Here is a 21,195-nt window from a genome sequence, read left to right on the forward strand (position 1 = left end):
ATTGAACATCTCTTCATGAGAGATCAAAGTTTGAAACCCATCGGCAAATTTCCCAAGATTCTCAGAATAGCTTTCTAGCTTCTCCTTACATTGTTGTGTATCAGTTATAGAGAAGGGGACCGTCACTAGGACTGGCCCCTCAGCTCCCGCTACCCTGAGAGGTAGCAGGGCTGGAGAGAGGGTTCAATACAATGTTCCCCCTTGAGTATGAGGGGAACGTGTAGGATCACCGGTGTTTGCTCCTGAGTTTTAGCCTCAGAAGCATTTGGCAAGGGACTATGTAAGGATGGTCGCTGCTCACCCTGGGAACCAGGTGACCCTGTGAAAGAAGGTTATCTATAATATCAACTTCTGCCTTAGAACTTTCCTTTACGGGGTAGGTTCTGGGAGTTTCACAGATTGTTAGGTTTTGATATAGGGTCATGAAGGACTGTACATAGATTTCTGACCATTTGCCCTGCCTCTTGCAAAATAGGCCTGTTTGCAGGATAGTGTCATAATTAATGCTACCATTGACTGCCCACTATTCTGAGCTGAGGAGCTCATAATAGGGCCAGACAGTATTGCAGAAAAATATTATACATTTTCTCTTGAGATTGTCAGGGTCAAATTGATTCTAATGGTGGAGGATATAGCCAAGCAGGGAATCAGAATTGGAAATAGAGTTGCCCACAGTGGAATCAGGTGAAACAGATTGAGAGTTGCTCATAATGGTCTAGAAAAAAGAAAAAAGAAGAGGACCTTGCAAACTAGAGGGCTTATTAGTTACCCAAATTTTTCCTAGGGGATCTCCCTGGAAAAATTCTTGGCCCAGACTGAGGTCTCTGGGAGCATCCCCTCTTTGAGCCTCAGACTTAGTCTGTCAGATGGCTCTGACCTTAGAAAGGTGCCAGCACTACTATAGAATGGTTCCCTCCACCAGTGATGACCTACTATGAGTTTTTTTTTTTTTTTTAATTTTTTTTGAGACAGAGTCTCACTCTGTTGCCCAGGCTGGAGTGCAGTGGCATGATCCTGGCTCACTGCAACCTCTGCCTCCTGAATTCAAGTGATTCTCCTGCCTCAGCCTCCTGAGTAGCTGGTATTACAGGTGCGTGCCACAATGCAAGGCTAATATTTTTGTATTTTTAGTTGGTCAGGCAGGTCTCAAACCCCTGACCTCATGATCCGCCCGCCTTGGCGTCCCAAAGTGCTGGGATTACAGGCATGAGCCAATGCACCCGGCCTACTATGAGCTTTTTTTAAGGCTTATCTATCCCATTTAAAGCAACCCTTTCTCTCTCTCAACTTAGGCAATAATACATTTTCTTTCATAAAATCCCCCCTCCATCACGCACCTCACAGACCACCTGCAACATGCTTGGACCCTCTGACTTATATAACCTTTTTGCATAGCTAGGTGGGTTTTCTGTCCATAGCTAGTTGAGTGGGGGAAGGGAAGAATTTAGCATAAGAAAAGAAGGTTTCAGTCACCTCAAATGTGTGAGTTCACCCTGGGCAAACTGCCACTGCCAACTGTGTCACATGTAGGGATCAGGGACTATAACCAGAAAGGATAGAAAATCTTTCCCCCTTCTGGGCAGGACAGCCAGCCTGTTTGCCCCTCGGCCTTCCGAGAACATCAGAGAGTGGCTCTGGCTAGTTCCACTCAATTACCAACAGCTACTAGAAAATGGCTGCTGAAAGACTGAAAAAGGAGAAAAGGAAAAGATCTCAGAAAACAGACAAAAACAATAGGACTCAGAAAAAGGAAAAAAAAAAAAAAAAGGTCTCAGGTCCCTCACCCAGACTGAGAGGTGGCAGTCAGGCGCTTCCACATGGAAACCTTTCAGTTTCATCAAAAAGTGGCCCTGGCCAGAAACTTGCAGTTGTCTTCATGCTTAGGCACTGTCCACCAAGGGTCCTGAGTAGGAAAGGAAAAGAGAGAGAGAAAGAGAGAAAGAAAAAGACTTCCCTGTATGTAAAAGGAGAAAGGAAAAAATTAAGTCCCATACTTTGGGCCTACCTCCTCTCCTGCCTGGCTTACCAAAATAAGTTACCAGTAGAAGGTCTTGACTGCAGGTTATCCAGGTTCTTGGCCTTTTGAACAAAGAATTGGATGAAACAGCAAAGCAAGAAAAGAATGAAGCAACAAAGGAACAAAACGGGTTTATTGAAAATGAAATTATACTCTGCAGTGTGAAAGTGAGCCCGAACAATGGCTTAAGGTCCCAGACACAGAATTTTCTTGGGTTCAAATATCTCCTAGAGGTTTCCCATTGGCCACTTGGTGCTCACCTCATGTAAATGAAGTGGTGGCCCACAATTGCTCTGATTAGTTGCAGAAAGCAACCAATCAGAGGCTGAAGCGAAGTTACAAAGGTCGCAGTCCTCTGCAAATATCCGATTGGTTGCAAAAACAACCAATCAGAGGCTAAGGTGAAGTTACAAAGTGTCAGTTTTATTCAAATAGAGACTCAGCCCACAATCAGTCTGATTGGTTGTGGACAGCCAATTTCCTATCTGCCTCACGGAAAAGGTGGGGATTTGCAAAGGCAGTCCTCTGGTCTTTTTGTTACTTAGGCATGGAAAGTTAGTTTTCCTTTCCATTTAGGTCTAGGAATTCGGTATGAAATGGTCTTAGGTTCCCTGCCTCCAGACCCTATTCTCCTGCCTCATTAGTACATGTGTACCTCATGGTTTCCAGATGCAGACTTATTTAGACGTTGCTGCTTTCTGCTTATTCTGTAAACTTTAAAGAGCCAGCAAAGAATATGAAAATTGGTAGTCTTCATTTGAGAAATATTTGTGTTGTGACAAGAGTGCTGAGTGTAAGGGACTCCATGCTGTGCCTGCTTTCTCTAATGCTAATACATGAGCCCCAGAGGAGCAATGTCAGCATTGATAGGGAACATTAATGGGTTTAAAATACCCATTAATGGCTGACTGCTGTGGCTCATGTCTGTAATCCCAGCACTTTGGGAGGCCAAGTTGGGTGAATCAGTAGAGGTCTGGAGTTTGAGATCATCCTGACTGGTGAAACTCTGCCTCTACTAAAAATACACAAAAAATTAGCTGCTTGTGGTGGCAGGCACCTATGTAATCCCAGCTACTCAGAAGGCTGAGGCAGGAGAATCACTTGAACCCAGGGGACGGAGGTTGCAGTGAGTCGAGAGCCTGCCACTGCACTCCATCCTGCACTACAGAGCGACACTCCGTCACACACACACACACACACACACACAAAACCCAAAAAACAAAAAACAAAACAAAACAAAAAATTCGTGAACGCTAAGTCTGCAGAATTACATCACAGAGAGTGGGGCCATAGTTTCTAAGTATTTTTTAAGCTCATTAAAGCTTTAAAGGCAATGCCCAGCTAAGTGGTTTTCAGCCCAGGTTTGATTTTTTTTTTTTGAAGCGGAGTCTCACTCTTTGCCCAGACTCGAGTGCAGTGGTGCGATTTCAGCTCACTGCAACCTCCACCTCCTGGGTTCAAGTGATTCTCCTGCCTCAGCCTCCTGAGTACCTGGGATTATAAGCAAGCACCACCACGCTTGGCTAATTTTTGTATTTTTGGTAGAGACGGGGTTTCACCATGTTGGCCAGGCTGGTCAAGAACTTCTGACCTCAAGTGATTCCCCACCCCCCAGCCTTGGCCTCCCAAAGTGCTGGGATTACAGGTGTGAGCCACCATGCCCAGCCCAGGTTTCTAATTAAGATTACATGGCCATGGCCAATTTGCAGAAATACCTACTTGTGCCCTATCCATGGGTCTGTTTATTCTTCTGGGCGGAGGTATCATGTTTTGTTTTTTGTTTTTGAGATGGAATCTCACTGTGTTGCTCAGGCTGGAGTACAGTGGTCCGACCTCCGGTCACTGCAACATTCGCCTGCCATGTTTAAGCGATTCTCGTGCCTCTGCCTTCCAAGTAGCTGAGATTACTGGTGCATACCATTATGCCTGGCTAATTTGTGTATTTTTAGTAGAGAGGGGGTTTTGCCATGTTGGCCAGGTTGTTCTCAAACTCCTGGCCTCAAGTGATCTGCCCACCTCGGCCTCCCAAAGTGCCGCGATTACAAGTGTGAGCCACTGTTCCCACCCACGTTGTTTTAATTAAGTGCCTCATGTGACTCTAACGTGAGCCCAAAATCAAGTATGAGGGGTTCAAGATACATTCATGAGAGTTAAGTTCCACCTTTACTCTAAAGAATGGTCAAAGGTCTGGTTCTGTTTGGTTTGGTAGTGACAGAAAAGTGTGGCTCATATTTTCATTGCTGTAGCAGAAATTGCTGGTGTCCATGGCAGGGCAGGGCACCTGAGGACAGAAGGAAAGAAACTTTTACTTTTATCTCCATGGAGCAGCTCATGGTTCCTGAATCTCTTCTGGTATGAAGGACAGAAATGGGTGGACTTTTTCAGTTAGTCTTGGTCCTTCTGCCTGTGGGTATGATAGGAGCAGGTAAACATGTGGTACTGATACCTTTAAAGGCATATTCTAAAGATGCAGGTGTAATTTGTCCAGAGAATCACATCTGAAAAGAATTTTCAGAGAAAGGAAAAAATGGCTTTTTTTCAGTTAAACATGTCTCAGATCAAGAGCTGTGTCCACTCTGCCTCCTGGAATGCCATGCGTTTACTTTGACTTCTCTACTTGTGTTTTTTCTCCCTAATGAGTTTGTTTTAACTACTTCTAAAAACTCTTATGATAGTCAAGACTCTGAAAAATATTTCTTTTCTATATACCAGAGCCTTCTCTACATCATGGCTTCTTATATGCCATGCAGAATTCTCACCATTATTTTATGATCTGCAGTATTAAAAATGTTGCCTGTGGCTGTTGAACATGGGAAGGTGTAGATACTCAAGATTCCTATTGGGAAAACCTGGGGTCCTTAGTAAAAATGGGGAACATCTAATGTTGAGGTTCCATCTGTGTTCTCAATTAGCTATTATTTAAACAAGATAGCGTTTATTACACAGAAGCTTCTGAAGCACTCAAAAAGGTACGTTTGTGTTTATGTCCTTAATTATATATATATATTGTTTGTTGTTTTTTTGTTTGAGACGGAGTCTCACTCTTGTTGCCCATGCTGGAGTGCAATGGCACGATCTCAGCTCACTGCAACTTCCACTCACCACAGCCTCCACCTCCCAGGTTCAAGCGATTCTCATGATTTGCCTGCCTCCGCCTCCTGAGTAGCTGGGATTACACACATGCGCCACCACGCCTGGCTAATTTTGTATTTTTAGTAGAGGTGGGGTTTCTCCATGTTGGTCAAGTGAGTCTTGGAACTCCCGACCTCAGGTGATCTGCCTGCCTCAGCCTCCCAAAGTGCTGGGTTTACAGGCATGAGCCATTGTGCATGACCTATTGTATATATTATTATCCATAAAATTATTATATATACACTGGTGTTGTGGCTCTTGTGCCACTGTTTTCTCAGGGTTAGAGGACACATAAGGAAATATTTCTGTGTAAAAAATTGATTTTATTGGATAATTTCAGTCACTCCTGTAAATCAGAACCAGTTCTCATTACTCTCTCATTTTACCTTGAGTCAAATTATAATCTCTGTTGGCTACCTCGTGAATATGTTTGTGTGTATGTGTTTTTCAGGGACTGTTGACATTTAGGGATGTGGCCGTAGAATTCTCTCTGGAAGAATGGCAATGCCTGGACACTGCACAGCGGAATTTATATAAAAATGTGATTTTAGAGAACTACAGAAACCTGGTCTTCCTGGGTAAGGATAACTTCAACACACAGTTTCTTTTTGTTTTTCTTTTGAGATGGAGTCTGGCTCTGTCACCAGGCTAGAGTGCAGTGGTGCGATCTTGGCTCACTGCAACCTCTGCCTCCTGGGTTCAAGCGATTCTCGTGCCTCAGCCTTCCAAGTAGCTGGGACTACAGACGTGAGCCACCATGGCTGGCTAATTTTTTTTGTATTTTTGGTAGATACATGGTTTCATCACGTTGGCCAGGCTGGTATCGAACTCCTGACCTCAGGTTAACCACTTGCCTTGGCCTCCCAAAGTGCTAGGATTACTGGTGTGAGCCACCATGCCTGTCCCAACACACAGTTTCTAATGTACCGTAAAGGTTTCATTTCTCTTCTTTGTAGAATGTGTTTTGGTAATGTATGCTTTGAATAAATGAGTTTCAGATCCCTGTTTTTGAGAAAATCTTAAGGATTTGTCTGTATTGAGAAGAATTTCTTCAGTATGTTTCATCTTGATCTGAACTTACCACATTCCTGAGCTGATCTGTGTCCTTCACTCTAGATTAGTGGTAATTTCAGAAGTTTAGTGGCATAAAACATTGTTGCCCACACCTTAAAATCTAATTGCCAACACAAAGTTTTGATTCATAAGTACTGGGTAATGAAATTAAGAACCTGCAAATTTAGAGTATTTTCTAAGTATTTAAAAATTTCTGTTATAAGTCAGTATTTGGGGATTAATTTGCTATTCTATTACATTCTCTTTACTGAGCACATTACTAAGTTGGTAATTGGAGAATATGAGCAAGATTCATGTTATTTATTTTTTAATAAAACAGGTATTGCTGTCTCTAAGCCAGACCTGATCACCTGTCTGGAGCAAGAAAAAGAGCCTTTAACTATGCAGAGACATGAGATGGTAGATGAACCCCCAGGTAAGTGAGAGTGAAAGTGAATACAACAGGTGACAAAGATGAGAGGTCCAAAGGTCAAAGAGAAAACCAGTCCTTAAAATGTGATTTGGGAAGCTGTGTTTTAGAGGAAATAGTTTCTGGAAAGCCTGAGTATTTTTTGTGCTCACATTTGAGCATTTTCTGTCTTATGCTTTTAAATTCTCTAAGGTTTCTATTTACATTTTTAGTAATTTCCCTTCAGGTTTTCAGTGAGAACCAATGTCCTCTTCATGGCATATAAGAGACTGCGCAATCTGAATCTTTACTCATTTGTTTTGGAGACACAGAAATATCTGCATAATTTTGAGAAACTCTATTAAATGATTTTTTAAGTTCTTTTTTTCCATCATGTCTGAAACGTGTGAGAAGTGTTTTCTATTGTTTTCTTTTCTTCTTCTTCTTTTTTTTTTTTTTTTTTTGAGACAGAGTCTTGCTGTCTTACTCTGTGGCCCAGGCTGGGGTACAGTGCTACAGTCTCAACTCACTGTAACTTTTGCCTCTTGGGTCTAAGCAGTTCTCCTGTCTCAGCCTCCCAAATAGCTGGGATTACAAGCACATGGCCACCACGCCTGGCTAATTTTTTGTTTTTAGTAGAGATGGGGTTTCACTGTGTTGGCCAGGCTGGTCTCAAACTCTTGCCCTCAGGTGATTTGCTTTCCTTGCCTTCCCAAAGTGCTGGGATTACAGGTGTGAGCCACTGTGCCGCGCCCCCCCCCCCTTTTTTTTTTTTCCATTTTTCTACATATTTTATTTGTTTGTATTTCTGTAGTCTTCAAATGTAGTCTTGAAATTATAAAGGGCTGGGTGCAGTGGCTCAAGGGCCGGGCACGGTGGCTCACGCCTGTAATCCCAGCACTTTGGGAGGCCCAGGCAGGCACATCAGGAGGTCAGATAAAAACTAGAAAGAAGCTTTCTGAGAAACTGCTTTGTGATGTGTGCATTCATCTCACAGAGACAAATCTTTTGATTCAGCAGTTTGGAAACCTGGCTAATATGGTGAAACCCCATCTCTACTAAAAATACAGAAAATTAGCTGGGTGTGGTGGCACACGCCTGTAATCCCAGCTACTCAGGAGGCTGAGGCAGGAGAATCACTTGAATCAGGGAGGTAGAAGTTACAGTGAGCCAGGATTGTGCCACCGCACTGCAGCCTGGCTATAGAGTGGTACTCCATCTCAAAAAGAAAAAAGAAAAGAAAATTATAAAGTATGATATCCTTCTGCTTTGTTTTTTTTTCTCAAGGTTGCTTTGGCTATTTAAAGTATATTATAGTTTCATTTACATTTTAGAATTACATTTTTTATTACTGTGAAAAATGCCACTGGAATTTTGATAGGGAGTCTATTGAATCTACATATCATTTTGGATAACATGTCACTTTAACGGTATTTATTCTTTCAATTCATAGACATAAAATATTTTCAAATTTATTTATGTCTTTTCTAATATATTTCACTGATATATCTCTCACTGTAAAGACTTTGTACCTCCTTTTTTTTTTTTTTTTTTTTTTTTTTTTTTGAGATGGAGTCTCGCTGTCGCCCAGGCTGGAGTGCAGTGGCCGGATCTCAGCTCACTGCAAGCTCCGCCTCCCGGGTTCCCGCCATTCTCCTGCCTCAGCCTCCCGAGTAGCCGGGACTACAGGCGCCCGCCACCTCGCCCGGCTAGTTTTTTTTTTGTATTTTTTAGTAGAGACGGGGTTTCACCGTGTTAGCCAGGATGGTCTCGATCTCCTGACCTCATGATCCGCCCGTCTCGGCCTCCCAAAGTGCTGGGATTACAGGCTTGAGCCACCGCGCCCGGCCGACTTTGTACCTCCTTGGTTAAATTTGTTCTCAGAAATGTATTTTAATGCTATTGTAAATAAGATTTTTTTTTTCTCTATTGTATCAGACAGTTTAGATTTATGGAACCCTAACTTGTATGTTAGTTTTATATTTTTCTAATTTACTGAGTGTATTTACAAGTTTTAATGTACTGTTTATGTTTATATATATATATATAATCGTATGAGCTACAGCTAGCAACTTTTTACTTATGTGTCTTCAATTTCAATTGCTCTTTTTCATTTTTTGACTAATTCTTCTGCCAGTACTTTCAGTGTTATGTTAAACTAGCAGCATTGACAATGGGCACAATATAGTTTTGCATTGGCATCTGTGTATAGGAGGAGAAAACAGCTCAAGTTTTTATAAACTGGTTTCAGAAGGTAAAGATCTTCTTTTGTTGGACCCTCAGGGTAATGGGATGCCCTCTGGTTTGTAGTGGAGAGGGCTTTGTCACAAGGCTGCTGGGTCTGCACTAGGGTCTACCCTTAGTTGGCTTGTCCTAAAAAACTTGGGTAGTTTAAATTCCCATTTTGGACAGACTGAATTTTGGCAGAGGATTTTGCTCTGTAGGGCAAACACTAGGGCAGATTTTTGCAGTAGGGTCTGCATATGGTGGGCCTTATATCAGAATGTGGATGACTATGGCTTTCAGCGAGTACCAGAAAGGATCTTTCCAGGTCACTGTGTGGGTTTCTATATAGGCAGAACTGACTATAAACTGTGGCTCAGCGAGCTGGAACTGAGTCATTGAACTGCTTCAGGGACCACAGTAAAGGCTAAGGTCTGTAGGCCAGCTGACATGGCTATAAATGGGTATCTTCCTCCGGGCCTCTGGAAAAGCAGAATCTCTCCCAGACTTTGGTTGGGAGGAGTTTGGGATGATTACATAGTAAATTCAGAATTCTAGTGGGACCAAGTTGAGTGGGCCATTTCCTAGTCTGTAGTTAAGAACAGGGATCCTGTAGTTTGCACCTGAATGAGGGCCTGCCTTCTGAAAAGAAAACTTTTAAATCTTGGGCTTTATCAGAATTCCACAACTCCCTCTCTCTCTGGATCTCAAAGCTCTCAAAGGCACTTATTTTGAGATGGAGTCTTGCTACGTACATAATTCAGGCTGATTTTGAAATCCTAACCTGAAGTAATTCTCTAAACTTAATATACCATGTATCTTTCATTACAGGTGTGAGTCATGATGCCTGGCCATCTCCTAAAGGCGTTTTTGTCAGGGATGGCTCACAAATTGTCTTGCTGTGCAGGAGATAACAAAATAGGTTACCTTTTATTCTCCCATCTTACTGATTTCACTCCTGCTATACATTTTTATTCTCCATTTTCTATTTCAATTTTGTCTGTAATTTTACATTTAGAAATTTAGAACAATATGCTAGAATTTACATGTAATGCCTGAAGTAAATTAGATAATTTGTAGGCACTCCATATTTACTAAAACTTTACTTATAAATTTAGGCTTGATGTAGGAAAAAAGAATTCTATGATTTGCACCCATTTTGTCCAGCCTATATCTAAATAATGTAATTTATTTGCAGATATTTTATATATCAGACACTCTAACTATATTCTGCAATATATATATTTTTATATATTTAACATTTTATATATTTAGCATTATATATATTTATATATGTGAGTGTGTATGTATATATATATAGCAATGTAAGGCTATTTTTTTGCTTCTAAAGTTGGATTACAGCAGTTTAATTTTGTGTAACAATAGCATATATTTAAAACATAAAATTTCTTTTTTTTTTTTTTTGAGACAGTCTCACTCTGTCGCCCAGCCTGAAGTTCAGTGGTACAATCTCTGCTCACTGCAACCTCCACCTCCCAGGTTCAAGCGATTCTCCTGTCTCAGTCTCCTGAGTAGCTGGGACTATAGGCACACACCACCATGCCCGGCTAATTTTTGTACTTTTAGTAGAGACGGGGTTTCACCATGTTGGCCAGGCTGGTCTTGAACTCCTGACCTTGTGATCCATCCATCTGCCTCGGCCTCCCAAAGTTCTGATACAGATGTGAGCCACTGAGCCTGGCCCAAAATTGTCTTTTTTTTTTTTTTGAGATGGAGTTTTGCTCCTGTTGCCCGGGCTGGAGTGCGATGGTGCAATCTCGACTCACTGCAACCTCTGCCTACCGGGTTTAAGCAATTCTCCTGCCTCAGCCTTCTAAATAGTTGGAATTACAGGCGCCCACCACCACACCTGGCTAATTTTTGTATTTTTAGTAGAGGCAGGGTTTTACAACGGTGGCCAGGCTGGTCTTAAACTTCTGAGTTCGGGTGGTCCACCTGCCTCGGCCTCCCAAAGTGCTGGGATTACAGGCGTGAACCACTGCACCTGGCCTTCTTGTTTTTTTAAATGCTTATTTATTAAGTTTCTCATTAGAGTCTTTCATTTATGATAATACTACATTTCCTTTGGAATTGTACTGCCATACAGTGCATGTCAAGGATTCAGCATACCTGCCTTCCATGAGTAGAGTTACAATCAAATGTTGCAGTTATCTGGACACATTATTATTTTTAAATTTATTTATTTTTCTTTTTCTGAGACGGAGTCTTGCTCTGTTGGCCAGGCTGGAGTGCAGTGGCACGATCTCAGCTCACTGCAACCTCCACCTCCCAGGTTCAGGAAATTCTCCTGCCTCTGCCTCCTGAGTATCTAGGATTATAGGTGTGCACCACCATGCCTGGCTAATTTTTTTGTATTTTTAGTAGAGACAGGGTTTCACCGTGTTGCCCAGGCTGCTCTCGAACCTCTGAGCTTGTGATCCGCCTCCCAGAGTGCTGGGATTACAGGCGTGAGCCACTGCGTCTGGCCTAGACACATTTTTAATGCTACATCAGTGTTGCCTGCAAGATTTTATGAGTAAACATTTAACATTTATATATATTATGGTTTTGCCATTCCATATTAGTGTGTTTTTTCAGTTTGACATCTGTTTATTGTGTTTTTTTGTTTTACCATTTTAGACAATTTGCAATTGTTTGTACACTTTAAATCTATGGGATTTAATTAAGAAATAAATCAGCCATATATCTATCCCAGTCAGATTATATGTGTGTGTTAATAAATTTGACCCCAATTTTGGTTATGGCTTATCTTGTGTGTATTCTTTCTTATCTGATTTTCAATGGTCGTTTTATCTTGTCTAAGTGATTAGTCATGGAGATAGTCTTTTTTTTTTTTTTTTTTTTTTTTTTTGAGATGGAGTTTCACTCTTGTTGCCCAGGCTGGAGTGCAATGGTATGATCTCCACCCACCACAACCTCTGCTCCCAGGTTCAAGTGATTCTCCTGCTTCAGTCTCCCAAGCAGCTGGGATTACAGGCATGCGCCACCACGCCCAGCTAATTTTTGTATTTTTAGTAGAGACGAGGTTTCTCCCTGTGGTAGACTGGTCTCCAACTCCTGACCTCAGGCGATCCACCTTCCTCCCAGAGTACTGGGATTACAAGGCGTGAGCCACCACGCCCAGTGAGATAGTCTTATTTTCACCATGTGTTTAATAATAAATATATATTTCTTTTGTGCAAGAGAAACACTTTTGTGATTTGAAGATAATTTATGTAGAGATTTATAATTCCGTATTTTTTCCAGTTTTTCTTTTAAAAAAATTAATTGTAAAACCACATAAAATAAAGTTTACCCTCTAAAATCTATTGAAGTGTACATTTCAGGGCCAGGCATGGTGGTGGCTCACATCTTTGATCCCAGGATTTTGGGAGGCCAAGACAGGAGAATTGCTTGAGCCCAAAAGTATGGGACTAGCCTGGGAAATGTATGGAGATTCTCTGTTTACAAAAAATTTTTAAAAATAGCCAGGCGTGGTGGTGTACACCTGTGGTCCCAGCTTTTTGGTAGATTGATGGTGCAGGATTACTTTAGCCTGGGAGTTTGAGGCTACAGTGAGCCATAATTGTTCCACTTTACTCAAACTTGGATGACAGTGAGAACCTGTCTCAAAAAAAACTGTACCTTTCAGGCATGGTTAGTATATTTGTATTCATCTTGTGAAACTAAAATTCAATACCCATTAAGTAACAGCTGCCCATTTTATCCTCTCTCCAGCCCTTGACAAACACCATTGCACTTTCAGTGTGACTAATTAAGATATCTCATATAAGTGGAATCATATAGTATCCATCATTTTGTTATTGGCTTACTTCAGGTGACATAATATTCTCAAAGTTTTATCTTAAAATGTGACAAGATTTATTTAAGGCTGAATAATCCATTTGTGTGTGTATGTGTGTGTGTATATGTGTGTGAGTGTGTGTGTGTATATACATATACCTTTTTTTTTTTTTTTTTTTTTTTTTTTGAGACGGAGTCTCGCTCTGTCACCCAGGCTGGAGTGCAGTGGCCGGATCTCAGCTCACTGCAAGCTCCGCCTCCCAGGTTCACACCATTCTCCTGCCTCAGCCTCCCGAGTAGCTGGGACTACAGGCGCCCGCCACCTCGCCCGGCTAGTTTTTTGTATTTTTTTAGTAGAGACGGGGTTTCACCGTGTCAGCCAGGATGGTCTCGATCTCCTGACCTCGTGATCCGCCCGTCTCGGCCTCCCAAAGTGCTGGGATTACAGGCTTGAGCCACCGCGCCCGGCATACCTTTTTTTTTTTTTTTGAGATGGAGTCTTTGTCACCCAGGCTGGAGTGCAGTAGCATTATCTCAGCTCACTGCAACCTCTGCCTCCTGGGTTCAAGTGATTCTCCTACCTCAGCCTCCTATGTAGCTGGGACCAGAGGCACATGCCACCACACCCAGCTAATTATTGTATTTTTAGTAGAGAAGGGGTTTCACCATGTTGGCCAGGCTGGTCCCAAACTCCTGACCTCAGGTAATCTGCCCACCTCAGCCTCCCAAAGTGCTAGGATTATAGGCATGAGCCACTGCTAATGGTATTTTTATAGAGATTATGTTGAATTTGTTCACCACTTTTGGTTGCATTGACATTTTTGAAAAAGTAAGTGTTTTGGCCCTTGAGCCAAGAATATGTTGAAGACTGTGTTTTATTTTGATATATTTTTCAATTTGCCAATTTTACTTTTGCTTTTAATGTTTTGTTTTATTCACTTTTGGTCAGAAAATGTTTATAATTTTGATCTTCCTAAATTTATTTATTGTTGCTGCTTGAGAGAAGATTTTACTGTGTCACTCAGGCTGGAGTGCAATGGCGTAATTTTGGCTCACTGCAGCCATAAACTCCCAGGCTCAAGTGATCCTTTTACCTCAGTCTCCCAAGTAGCTGGCACTACAGATGTGTCATGGCTACTACCATGCCTGGCTAATTTTTTGATTATTTGTAGGAACAGTGTCTTGCTATGTTGCCCAGACTGGTGTCAAATTTCTGGCCCAGCTGGGTCTTCCAAAGTGTTGAGATTGTAGGCATGAGCCACTGCACCTAGCCAGCATTCTTGAATTTAATAAGACTTGATTTGTGTCCTAACAGAATACACCAGGTGCAAATAAGAATATTGTGTATTCTCTTGATTTTGATTTAAAAGGTTTGTACAGGTCTGTTAAGCCTGTTTGGTCTGTGATGTGGCTTGGATGTCTGTGTTCTCCAAACCTCATATTGCAATATAATCATCATTGTTGATTTGGGTCCTGATGGAAGGTGAATATGGGACCTACTGGGAGGTGCTTAGGTCATGAGGGAAAGTTCCTCATGAATGGCTTGGCACTATCCTCTTGATAATCAGTAAGTTTACACTCTGTTAATTCAAGTAAGAGCTGGTTCATTTAAAAAAAAACAGAAACAAAAACCTGGCTTCTTTATCACACTTGCTTTGTATCTTACCATGTGATATGTTCAGTTAATCTGTGCATTCCACTATGATTGTAGGCTTCCTGAGACCCTCACCAGAAGCAGATGCTGGCACATACTTTTTGTACAACCTGCCAAACTGTGAGCCAAATAAACCTTTTTTCTTTATAAAGTATTCACTCTCAGGTATTCCTCTATATGTAAGTAATTGAAGTTTGCAATTTTTTTTTTTTTTTATGAGACAGAGTCTTGCTTTGTCACTCAGACTGGAGTGTAATGGTGCGATTTCGGCTCACTGCAACGTTAGCCTCCCAGGTTCAAGCAATTCTCCTGCCTCAGCCTCCCAATTAGCTGGGACTACAGGCTCCCGCCACCATGCCCAGCTAATTTTTTTTTGTATTTTTAGTAGAGACTGTGTTTCACTATATTGGCCAGGCTGGTCTTGAACTCCTGACCTCGCGATCCACCCGCCTCAGCCTCCCAAAGTGCTGGGAGTATGGGTGTGAGTCACCACGCCTGGCTGCAGTTTACTTCTAAAAACATTAAGTTATATTGGGGAGTAGAAAAAGCTGTGTTGGGTAAATGTGACAGAATTTTTTTTTTTTCTATGTGGCTCTTTGCCTTGTGCTAACCTGGGGCAATGCATACACTTAATTATGGCCTGTGATGCCATCTTGCTTATGTAGTTTGTGTAATTTTATAAGTTAGGTTTGGAAAGTATATTTATCTGAGTCTGTAAAGTCATGTGTTATTTTTATTTCTTTCAGTAATGTGTTCTCATTTTGCCCAAGAGTTTTGGCCAGAGCAGAACATAAAAGATTCTTTTGAAAAAGTGGCACTGAGAAGATATGAAAAATGTGGAAATGATAATCTTCAGTTAAAAGGCTGTAAAAGTGTGGATGAATGTAAGGTGTACAAAGGAGGTTATAATGGACTTAACCAATGTTTACCAACTACGCAGAGCAAAATGTTTCAATGTGATAAATATGTGAAAGTCTTCAATAAATTTTCACATTCAGATAGACATAAGATAAAACATGTGGAAAATAAACCTTTCAAATGTAAAGAATGTGGCAAATCATTTTGCATTCTTTCACACCTAACTCAACGTAAAAGAAATTATACCAAGGTGAATTTCTGCAAATGTGAAGAATGTGAAAAAGCTTTTAACCAATCTTCAAAGTTTACTAAACATAAAAGAATTTATACTTGTGAGAAACTCTACAGATGTCAAGAATGTGACAAAACTTTTAACCAATTCTCAAACCTTACTGAATATAAAAAAGATTATACTCGAGAGAAACCATATAAATGTGAAGAATGTGGCAAAGCCTTTAACCAGTCCTCACACCTTACTACACATAAGATAATTCATACAGGAGAGAAACCCTACAAATGTGAAGAATGTGGCAAAGCCTTTAACCAGTTCTCAAATCTTACTACACATAAAAAAATTCATACTGGAGAGCAACCCTACATATGTGAAGAATGTGGCAAGGCTTTTACCCAATCCTCAACCCTTACTACACATAAGAGAATTCATACTGGAGAGAAACCCTACAAATGTGAAGAATGTGGAAAAGCTTTTAACCGATCCTCAAAACTTACTGAACATAAAAACATTCATACTGGAGAGCAACCCTACAAATGTGAAGAATGTGGCAAAGCTTTTAACCGATCCTCAAATCTTACAGAACATAGGAAAATTCATACTGAAGAGAAACCCTACAAATGTAAAGAATGTGGCAAAGCTTTTAAACACTCCTCAGCCCTTACTACACATAAGAGAATTCACACTGGAGAGAAGCCCTACAAATGTGAAGAATGTGGCAAAGCTTTTAACCGATCCTCAAAACTTACTGAACATAAGAAACTTCATACTGGAAAGAAACCCTACAAATGTGAAGAATGTGGCAAAGCTTTTATCCAATCCTCAAAACTTACTGAACATAAGAAAATTCATTCTGGAGAGATACCCTACAAGTGTGAGGAATGTGGCAAAGCTTTTAAACACTCCTCATCCCTTACTACACATAAGAGAATACATACTGGGGAGAAACCCTACAAATGTGAAGAATGTGGCAAAGCTTTTAGCCGATCCTCAAAACTTACTGAACATAAGATAATTCATACTGGAGAGAAACCCTATAAATGTGAGAGATGTGACAAAGCTTTTAACCAATCTGCAAACCTTACTAAACATAAAAAAATTCATACTGGAGAGAAACTCTACAAAACTGGAAGGTGTGGCAATGCTTTTGACAATGCCTCAAACTTTTCTAAATATAAAGGAAATCATACTGTTGAAAAATTCTAGAAATATAAAGAATGTGTCAAAGATTTTAAATGGTTTTCACACTTCATTGTATGTAAGATAATTCATACTGGAGAAAACTACAAGTGTGAAGAATTTGGCAATACTGTTAATTAAGGCTCAAACCTTATTGCACAGGAAAGCATTATATACTTAAGAAAGATTGTACAAATATAAAGAATGTAAAGTAGCCATTAATATCTGTTGACATCCTAATATCAGAATGTTGGTACTTAATAAAAGCATTATAAATGCAATTACTGTCTAAAGATTTTAAGAAAATATAAGCCATTAAAGTAAAGAAGAGTATTCATTTTGAAGACAAAGGTTACAAACATAAAGAGGGTTGTAGTACATGTACTGGTATCACAAATCTTACCATACACATTTTGTACTAGAGAAAAACTGAAGCAGTTGCTCAAACTTTTTTCAACATCAGTGAATCTATATGGGAGAAAAACTCTGCATATTTTCTCAAAAGAAAAATGAAAAGCAGATTTTTTCAAAATCTGTAAAACAAATTTTTTCAAAATCTAGAAAAGCATATTTTTTCAAAATCTGTAGCTTAGAAAACATCATAGAGTTAATACTAAAATATGTTTTTGCAGGCCAGGCATGGTGGCTCACGCCTGTAATCCCAGCACTTTGGGAAGCCAAAGTAGGTGGATCACCTGAGGTCAGGTGTTTGAGACCAGCCTGGCCAACATGGCGAAACCCTGTCTCTACTAAAAATATAAAAATTAGCCAGGCATGGTGGTGGGTGCCTGTAACCCCAGCTACTCAGGAGGCTGAGGCAGGAGAATCGCTTGAACCAGGGCGGCAGAGGTTGCAGTGAGCCAAGATCGCGCCATTGCACTCTAGCGTGGGCAACAAGAGTGAAACTCTGTCTCTCTCTCTCTCTCTCTCTCTCTCTATATATATATATATATATATATATGTATTTTTTTGCAGATGTAAATGTAAAACTATTCTAAAATTAAGTCTATGTAAATGTCAGATAACTCACAGTAGAAATATCTAAGTCACTTCGGACATTACAGTAAATCAGTGCTGAGTATAAAAAATAATCCAGAACTAGAGTTGGTAGATAAATTATTTGTGTATAACTTTAAAAGATGTAAAAAATTTCTTGAAAAGTTATAATTACATTGAAAGTATACTTTTTTCCTTAAAAAATAGAGATTGTTTGCAACATGAATAACGTTGTAATTCAACTCTCAAATTACTTCTTGCTCTTTCTTCATTTGTATTCACATATAAAAACTTGTGACTAATTGTTGCTACATCAGAGATATAATTTTTTTTATTAGGTGGGCGTTATGATCTTTATGGAAGGGTAAGAACATTAAAATGTAAGACACATGATAAAAATCTAAGTGGAGAGGCTCTTTATTAAAATAAGTGACACATGAAGTAGGTGTTCAGAGTAATCTGCATTATAGTGAGAAAACATTTTAAATTTTAGTTAAAATTAGTAAATTACTAATTGTACTTTTATGTAATGTACATTCTTAAAATTTTAAATTATGTGTGAACAATATTTTATTAAAATTTTATTTAACATGTTTATAAAATTGTGCATTTAATAAAGTTATTATGCCACTAATTTTAACCTATTTCACCTTACTCAAGGGTGTAGGTAAAAGATGGTACCATACTCTTTGGTAACATAATGGACTAACGTTTCTAGTAATCCCCTTTGCCAGTGACTAAACTGCAAGGAGGTTAAAGAATATTGTTCCCATAGGTTAAATATTTATTTCTTTTTTTTTTTTTTTTTTTTTTTTTTTTTTTTTTTTTTTTTGAGACGGAGTCTCGCTGTGTCACTCAGGCTGGAGTGCAGTGGCCGGATCTCAGCTCACTGCAAGCTCCGCCTTCCGGGTTCACGCCATTCTCCTGCCTCAGCCTCCCGAGTAGCTGGGACTACAGGCGCCTGCCACCTCGCCCGGCTAAGTTTTTTTTGTATTTTTTAGTAGAGACGGGGTTTCACTGTGTTAGCCAGGATGGTCTCGATCTCCTGACCTCGTGATCCGCCCGTCTCGGCCTCCCAAAGTGCTGGGATTACAGGCTTGAGCCACCGCGCCCGGCTTATTTCTTATTTAAATTTGTACTTTTTAATTTTTGTGGATACATTGTGTATATGCCATATATAGCATATTTTGATACAGACATATAATATGTAATAATTACATCAGGGAAAATTAAGTATCCATCATCTCCAGCATTTATCCTTTGTATTATAAACCAACTCTACAGTTTTAGTTTTTTTTAATGTACGATTGTTATTGACTACAGAGCTATTTTTATGGTTATACTAAAAATTGTATAGAAGTGTAAATAAAGTCCATACATTCTGAGTCCTAAATAAACATTAAAATGTTATATATTTTTGAACATGTGGCTTCTCTGCCTGCAAACACATACAGTTTTGATTTACATAAAGTTAAGTATATACATTTAAGTTAAACCCTAGGTGTAAGAAAATTATGGAGTAAGTAGGCATGTTTGTGTGAATATAAATTTGTACCTATTTTCAGGAGAAAAGAGCAATATTGGAAGAAAACATTTTAGTAAGTTAATTTACTAGGAAACTATAAACCTCAAAAATGCTGAAAGCAAATCTATACTGTTTCTACTGAATTACTGTAAAATAGTATGGCTTATGGATTCAAAATCTGCTAATGCAAATTTTGCTTTTGCTGGATTGGTACTCATGGTAGGCCCACTTTTTTTGTTGTTCCTTGTAATTTTTTTCTTTTATAGTTTATGAGGTTTTCATTATGTGAAGTGGTCAAAGATATACCCTATTTTTATAAAATTTAGTAGGGCACACAAAATAATTTTAGATGTAATGACACGATTAGTGTATTGTTTCATTGAATTAAAACTTTCTATTTTGTTCTTTTAATTGAAGAACCTTATGTAAGCCTACTTTAGTTATTATTCCTTTCACTTTTTATAATTGACAGAAGTAAATTTATTTGTTGATTGAGCCAGTTCAGGTACTGGGGGAACCCGCCCCCAGTATTTCAATATAGGTTCTTTCTGTTTTCCATAAGTGTCAGCCGGCTGAGAAAGAGAGACAGTACAAAGAGAGGAATTTTATAGCTGGGCCGCCAGGGGTGACGTCACATATCAGTAGGACCGTGATGCCCGCCTGAGCAGCAAGTCTTTTATTAAGGGTTTCAAAAGGGGAGGGCGTGTAAGAACAGAGAGTAGGTAAAAAGATCACATGCTTCAAAGAGCAAAAAACCACTGATAAGGGTCTAACAAAGATCACATGTTTCTGAGGGAACAAGGCAATGGGCAAAAGCAGAACCACTGATAAGGGTCCAACAAAGATCACAGGGCAAAGGGCAAAAGCAGAACCACTGATAAGGGTCTATGTTCAGCAGTGCATGTGTTGTCTTGATAAACATCTTAACAGAAAACAGGGTTCGAGAGCAGAGAACCAGTCTGACCACAAATTTACCAGGGTTGAGTTTTCCCAACCCTAGTAAGTCTAAGGGTTCTGCAGGATACTAGGGCTTATCTCAGTCCTTAACTGCACAAGACAGACATTCCCAGAGTGGCCGTTTATAGACTTCCCCCCAGGAACGCATTCTTTTCCCAGGGTATTAATATTCCTTGTTAGGAAAATAATTTAACGATATGTTTCTTACTTGCACATCCATTTATAGGCCCTCTGCAAGAAAAAAAAAATATGACTCTTTTTACCCAACCCTGCAGGCAGTCAGCCCTTGTGGTTGTCTTCCCTTGTTCCATAAAAATTGCTATTCTGTTATTTTTCAAGGTGCACTGATTTCATATTGTTCAAACACACGTTTTACAATCAATTTGTACAGTTAACACAATTATCACAGTGGCCTTGAGGTGATGTGCATCCTCAGCTTACAAAGATAGCAGGATTAAGAGATTAAAGACAGGCATAAGAAATTACAAAAGTATTATATGAGAACTGATAAATGTCCATATTAAGATGAAATCTAAATAATTTATGTTCCTCTGCCACGGCTCCAGCTGGTCCCTCTGTTCGGGGTCCCTGACTTCCCATAACATTCAGGTAAGTACTAAGGAGGCTTCATAAGTCATGAGGATGTTTTAATATATAAATGTAGCAAAAAACATGACAGTGCTTGCTGAGTAACATGTTTTATAATCTATAAATATTCCTGCTAGAGTTAGTTTGTAACTTTAAGTCAGAGATGTAAAATATAAATGATAAAGAAAAAACATTGATTATGTGGAGAGGATCTTTTTTTAGGCAGCAAACTGGAATCTTGCTGAATATAAAGCAAAATTATATTCTGCTTCTTTTATTTTCCAGTTATCTTCAGTTTTGTTTGTCTTATTATGTGTTTTTCAACTATGTATGGCATCACAGCCCTTCTTTTTTTCTCTCTCTCTTTTATAGCTACAATTTTCTCACTTTTTTTAATGCCATGTCATTTCACATGCTATTTTGTAGGTTTTGATGAGAAAATTGGTATTTTTAATACACTTGAAAAATTGTTTTTTTGGCCAGGCGCGGTGGCTCACATGTGTAATCCCAGCACTTTGGGAGGCTGAGGTGGGCAGATCATGAGGTCAGGAGTTTGAGACCAGCCTGG

General features: G+C 39.7%; 1 protein-coding gene across 2 annotated transcripts in view; it reads left to right on the plus strand.

Moving 5' to 3' along the window:
* The window catches only part of LOC112612061 (zinc finger protein 675), a 33,408-nt gene extending 16,566 nt beyond the window's left edge, over positions 1–16,842 (plus strand). The window contains exons 2-5 of one of the 2 annotated variants that reach the window (XM_025366124.1): positions 5,601–5,727; positions 6,543–6,638; positions 15,039–15,482; positions 15,558–16,842. In XM_025366124.1, the coding sequence (XP_025221909.1) occupies positions 5,601–5,727; positions 6,543–6,638; positions 15,039–15,482; positions 15,558–16,588 (1,698 nt within the window). In that variant the 3' untranslated portion in view covers positions 16,589–16,842. Of the gene's footprint in view, positions 1–5,600; positions 5,728–6,542; positions 6,639–15,038 lie in introns of both variants that reach the window. The other variant, XM_025366123.1, reaches the window with a different exon arrangement.
* The last annotated feature ends 4,353 nt before the right edge of the window (positions 16,843–21,195 follow it).

This window comes from Theropithecus gelada, chromosome 19 (assembly GCF_003255815.1).
Source record: "Theropithecus gelada isolate Dixy chromosome 19, Tgel_1.0, whole genome shotgun sequence".
NCBI classification, from domain to species: Eukaryota; Metazoa; Chordata; class Mammalia; order Primates; family Cercopithecidae; genus Theropithecus; species Theropithecus gelada.